Source organism: Alligator mississippiensis, chromosome 6, assembly GCF_030867095.1.
Source record: "Alligator mississippiensis isolate rAllMis1 chromosome 6, rAllMis1, whole genome shotgun sequence".
Classification (NCBI taxonomy): Eukaryota; Metazoa; Chordata; order Crocodylia; family Alligatoridae; genus Alligator; species Alligator mississippiensis.
In genome coordinates this window covers 84,233,658-84,238,760 of record NC_081829.1, presented here as the reverse complement: position 1 = coordinate 84,238,760, position 5,103 = coordinate 84,233,658, and the positions used below count along the sequence as shown (strand labels likewise).

Genomic DNA, 5,103 nt, shown 5'->3' with positions numbered 1-5,103 from the left:
TTGGGAGAGGGGCTGCTCGGAAACAAGACCAGCACGTCGAGGGGCTGCCTTGTGTCCTGTGCGACCAGGGAGGTTTTTTCTGAGGGGCGATGGCCTTGGGGGAGATGCGGTCAGGGGAGGGAGGGAGGGCTGGAAGCCCCATCGCAGGCTCATCCCTTCCCCCGAAAACGAATGAGATCCGCAGCACTGGGGGGTCAGGCTCGTCAGCCACCCGCGGGCTAGCTTTGCTTTGTACTGGGGTAACTCAGCCCTAATCGTGAAAGGTGTCCTTTAGGGCTGGGAGGTTGCTCAGCACTTCCCCGGGATCGCACCGCAGCCTGATCGCTTCCGAATGATCCCTGGGGTCGCCCTGTGCTGCCCTCGCGACCCGCGCACTGAGCACTGGGACTGGGACTGGGAGAGCACTGGGAGATGGCAAGTTCAGAGGCAAGTAGGCCTTGAAAAGACGAGCGGTGATAATATCTAGGCCCCTTGTTTGAGTGAAGGGCATCGCATGTAGTTCCCTTCCGATTCTTTGTCCAAGTTTGGGGGAGCTTTTTGTTTAGTTTTCAAGCCCCAGCCCGTGGTCGTTTGCAGGCTGCTCTGCACCGTTGGATAAAGCAAATTCTGAACAGGTGTCGTAGTGCACACAGGGCACTTGTGTAAATCCTGAAACAGAGGCCTTCATTAAACCCCTGGTGAATGGATGGGGCTTTCCGCTCGCTGCGGATCTGCCCCAGCTCCGGGTCTCATCCTGCTTCAGCTCCGCTGGCCATCAGGCGCGTAAGGGACCATCAGCAAAAATGAGACCGACCCCTTCTTCCGCCCCCTTCTCCGGTCCCTAGGGCACCTGGCATGGGGCGAAGGGGCAAGAGGATCGCGATTGTGATGTTCCTCTACAGGAAACTTTTGGAAGACTTTGCAAGCAGTAGTTTTCCTTTCGCGTTGCATGTCCTGGATGAAGAATGGACAACCCCAGAGGAAGGGAAGCGATCGTGGGGTGCACAGTGATTGCAGAGGATTCTGGAAATCTCAGTTGAAATGCCCTGTAGGCAGGGATTTAAAAATAGATGTCCATCCCTTACACCGTAAAGATGTCTGATTTCCTATGGGGCAAGTTAGGGGCAAGCCTGCATCATTTGGGGGTCGGTCATACACTTCCCAACCTGGATTGCCTCCTATGGCTGGGACCTCAGTGACGGGGCTGTGCCCAGGCTTCCTGGCGCCAGGCAACTTGAATCTATGGAGGCTTTTCATCCCTCCTGCAGCCTCCCAGCCCCTGGACGAGCAGCAGCCCTGGCTTTGCAGAGATAAGGATTCAGCCCCCGCAAACAGTGTTACTCGGGAGACTCTGGGCTCGCTCAGTGCCTTGAAAACCAGCAGCTAAAATGGGGATGGGATTAATTCCTTCACGAGGCCTTTTCGGTCCCTGGATGGATACTGTTAGACAAGGAATTATTTGGTGCCCAGGTGAAACGACCCGCTATTAATTAGGACGTTGATGGGGAATCACTAAGCAGTTGTTTTCTCGTCTCAGTCACTTTTCTTTTGGGCTGGAGTGAAGGTTACAAAACGGATTCATCAAACCACTCTTTTCAACTTCTTGCCCAGAACCCACTTTAGTCCGGAGATCTGATCTGCCTGTTTTCACTTGAAGTCGCTGCAAATTATTACCCACCCCGCCTCCCTCCCCTCCAGCTCATAGTTGCGCCTGTTTTGAAACCCACCTTAGCGAGCTATGGGGAACGGCGAGGACGGGACAGCCCTGGGGTCGGGATTGTCCGGGAAAGTTTGCCTGGAAATGCACGAAAGCATTTTCCCTCTCATCAGGGAAAAGAGGCGTGAGCGCACGTAGGAGTGAACGTTTCCCATCAGCAGCATAACCCCCCCCCCCCCCGCTGGAAATCTTTCTATTCAAATATCTCCGGTGGAGGGGGGGGATAGGTTGGAGGTACAAAAGGGGCAAAGACCCAGGGATATGCACACTGCGTTTATTTAACACGCCCATCCGCACGGTTTAAAATAAGAGCTTCAGACACGTCAGTTCATCCGGTTTCCACCCAGGCGAGGTGGTGGCGGAGCATCCCTCTTGCCCCGCTCCCAGGCCGGGTCTGCCCACGACCCCCGTCCGCGGGCTCCCGCGAGCCCCCACCCCCGGCGCCGCAGGCAGCGGCCTTGCGGGGTCCTGCAATTTTGAAACTTTCCGGGGCTGCCGGCAGGCTGTGATTGGCCCTGGCAGATGTAACCTCCATGCAAATGAAGCCACGCCACCCCGCCGCCGGGAGATCAATAGAGATCTGAGAGAGAAGGGAGCATGCATTCAGGCTGGGCAAGCTCAGGGAAAACCTGCAAAGGCACGCCAAAAACACACGCCAAAACAAAACCCAAAACACCCGACAAGAAACCCAAGCCCCCCCCGGCAGCCCCCACCCCTCCGCCGCACACACGCTCACACCCCCCTTCCCCCAGAGGGTCTCTAAAGGGAGAGCTTTCTTCCTCTTATTTCTTATGAACCCAGGATGAGCAACAAAGAAGACCCGAGCAAGTGTTGCCCCGCGGCCGCTCCGATCTCCAGTTTCACCATCCAGTCCATCCTGGGCAGCGGCACCTCGGAAGGGGGCAGGGAGCCCGGTTCAAAGGCGGCCGCAGCCTGGCCCGGCAGGAAGAGAAGTCTGTCCGTGTCCTCCGAGGAAGAGGAGCCGGAGGAAGGCTGGAAGCATCACGGCTGCTTCTGTCCCGAGTCGCCTGGCCCCAAAGAAACGTGCCACAAACACCAGCCCATCAGTTTCACGTGTCTCAGTAAGTACTGGACCAACTTACCTCTGCAGGATCCGGGGATCATGCTAACAGCCTGCTCTAAGGCTCTCCATGCTCCTACTTAAGCCGAGCTCTCGCATGGGCCGGGGCTTGAAACCCCTTCAATTGCCTCTCGAGCGAGAGATATTGGATCAGCTCGGAGACTATCTAAGGCGAGGGAAGAGCAGCGGCTTTGGCGGCCAGTCCCCGGGAGCAGATCGTGCCCGAGCCGCGGCGCTCACACGCCCCGAGCCGTGGGGGGTGCTGGGCTGGTTTCATTGCCCCTTCCCCTTGTTTTCGGCCCAAACGAGCTGGTGCCGGTTCTTGGCTGAATTTGGCACAAAGGGAATGGCAACGCCTGGGTCTTTAGGCTTGCATTTTGCTTCCTCTCCCCCGCCAACGATTACCCGTTGAATATGATTGATAACTGTGGCTTCCTGAGCTTGTTCCAATTTCCAGGGCTCGGGGAAGGGGGGAGAAAAGCTGGGTCGTAGCTTTCTTTCTGAATAAACGGGCTGTGTTAGAAAGTAAGATCCGCCAGCGCTTCTCCTGTAGAAAAGAAACCCCTTAAAAAAACAAAAAAAAAAACAAACCCAAAAAACAACACCCCCCTCCCCGCAGCCCCACCTTGGTGTTCATCTGCCTTCCCCGGAGCAAGAAAGAGGGTCTGGATCGCTGCACGGGCGGCGGCTCCATCGCCCGCGGGGCCGGGGCGGGACGGAGCCGGGCGGTGCGGGGCCGGGGCTCGCTGCCCTCGGCCGCCCCGCGGGGCCGGGCTGCGGGGGCCGGTGCCGGAGGGGTCTGATGTGAAATATCTGTTTGTTCTGTTCAAGGCAACCCGAAGGGCAGCGGAGCGGCCGTGACGGTCAGCACGGAGAGGACGCAGTTCCTCTCTCCAGCCCAACAGGACTTTAAGGAGGAGAAGGAGAAACACTTCGCCCCCAGCTCCCCCTCCGGGGACAGGCAAAGGGACGGAGGGGACAGACAGGCTAATTCAGCCAAAAAGAAGACTCGCACGGTTTTCTCCCGGAGCCAAGTGTACCAGCTGGAGTCCACCTTTGACATGAAGCGCTACCTGAGCAGCTCGGAGCGGGCCTGCTTGGCCTCCAGCCTGCAGCTAACAGAGACCCAGGTGAAAACCTGGTTCCAGAACCGCAGGAACAAATGGAAAAGGCAGCTCTCGGCAGAGCTGGAGGCGGCCAACATGGCCCACGCCTCGGCCCAGACTCTCGTGGGGATGCCCCTGGTTTTCAGAGACAATTCCCTCCTGAGAGTGCCGGTCCCCAGGTCCATCGCCTTCCCAGCCCCTTTGTACTACCCAGGCAGCAACCTCTCGGCCTTACCTCTCTATAACCTCTACAACAAGATCGACTACTGACTCTAGCAGCCGATGGCCCCGGCTCCCTCTCTGTATAGCGCTCTGATAGCCGGCACGACCTTTCCTAGAGCTCACCCGTCTGTTCTCATACGAAAGCAAACGTGCTTCTTCCCATGTTAAGAAATACACCGTGTGTATTCATTATTTTTTTATTTATGGGCTCCTCCCGGTTTCTTTATTTTCTAGGCTGGCATAGAGAGTTTTTGTATCCGATCGCCACGCACTAGCCCGGCAGATATCCCAGACTTTCCGAGCTCCACGGGACTTTAACCGCGCATTTTAATCATGTCTCTGTCTGCACTCGCAGGTAGGAAACGAAAAACCCACAGGGAGCTTGGTTCTTTGACTCCGCAATTGTATCATCCACTTCCTGTCTCCTTTCCTTAATATTCTTCCCTCCCTTGAAAATAAAATAATAATAATAATTAAAAAAAAACCTATTTCAAATCTGTAAATATTTTTAAAGGAAATAAAACATTTTAAACATCGTTTGTAACTTTTGCCAAGTCGCTTGCCTGTTTGAGGTCAATGAGCCAAGCACACTGGGTTGGGGGGGCGGGGGGCGACTCGGGTTTAGCTAGGGCAGAGGTTGTGATGGGGAGAGGAACAGACACCTCCAGAGCTGTGCTTCTGTTCAGACAAGACACTTCCACGGAGCCCTGGAAGGAGGGTGCGATCCGCTCTGCAGCGGGTCCACCAGCCTGGTGCCACCCCCGGACAGGGGCATTTCACTCCAGTCAATCCAACAGGACCTCGGCATTGGTTAAAACGGGGCTGGGATGATCGGCTCACTCAAAGCGGAGTGAATTGGGCAGTTGACTAGAAAGAAATAGGGTTAGCAGGGAAAATAAAATCTCCGCAAGTTACTGTAAACCCTGCACTTATGGTTATCATCAGTTATCTCAGATTTTATACAGACTCCTCAAGGAAAACTTCATCACCGTTATCAA

The 5,103-nt window shown here is 55.7% G+C and overlaps 1 protein-coding gene across 1 annotated transcript; it reads left to right on the top strand.

Annotated features, from left to right (window-relative positions):
• Positions 1-2,275: 2,275 nt before the first annotated feature.
• HMX2 (H6 family homeobox 2) lies at positions 2,276-4,687 on the top strand. Its single transcript, XM_006267604.3, has 2 exons — positions 2,276-2,778; positions 3,609-4,687. Exons 1-2 carry the CDS (start codon positions 2,499-2,501, stop codon positions 4,151-4,153), a joined length of 825 nt encoding a protein of 274 aa, XP_006267666.1. The 5' UTR covers positions 2,276-2,498; the 3' UTR covers positions 4,154-4,687.
• Positions 4,688-5,103: the final 416 nt, after the last annotated feature.

Coding starts and splice junctions, on each gene's coding strand:
- HMX2 (XM_006267604.3), top strand. CDS start 2,499: ATGAGCAACAAAGAAGACCCGAGCAAGTGTTGCCCCGCGGCCGCTCCG. Junction 2,779..3,608: donor CATCAGTTTCACGTGTCTCA/GTAAGTACTGGA, acceptor GTTCTGTTCAAG/GCAACCCGAAGGGCAGCGGA.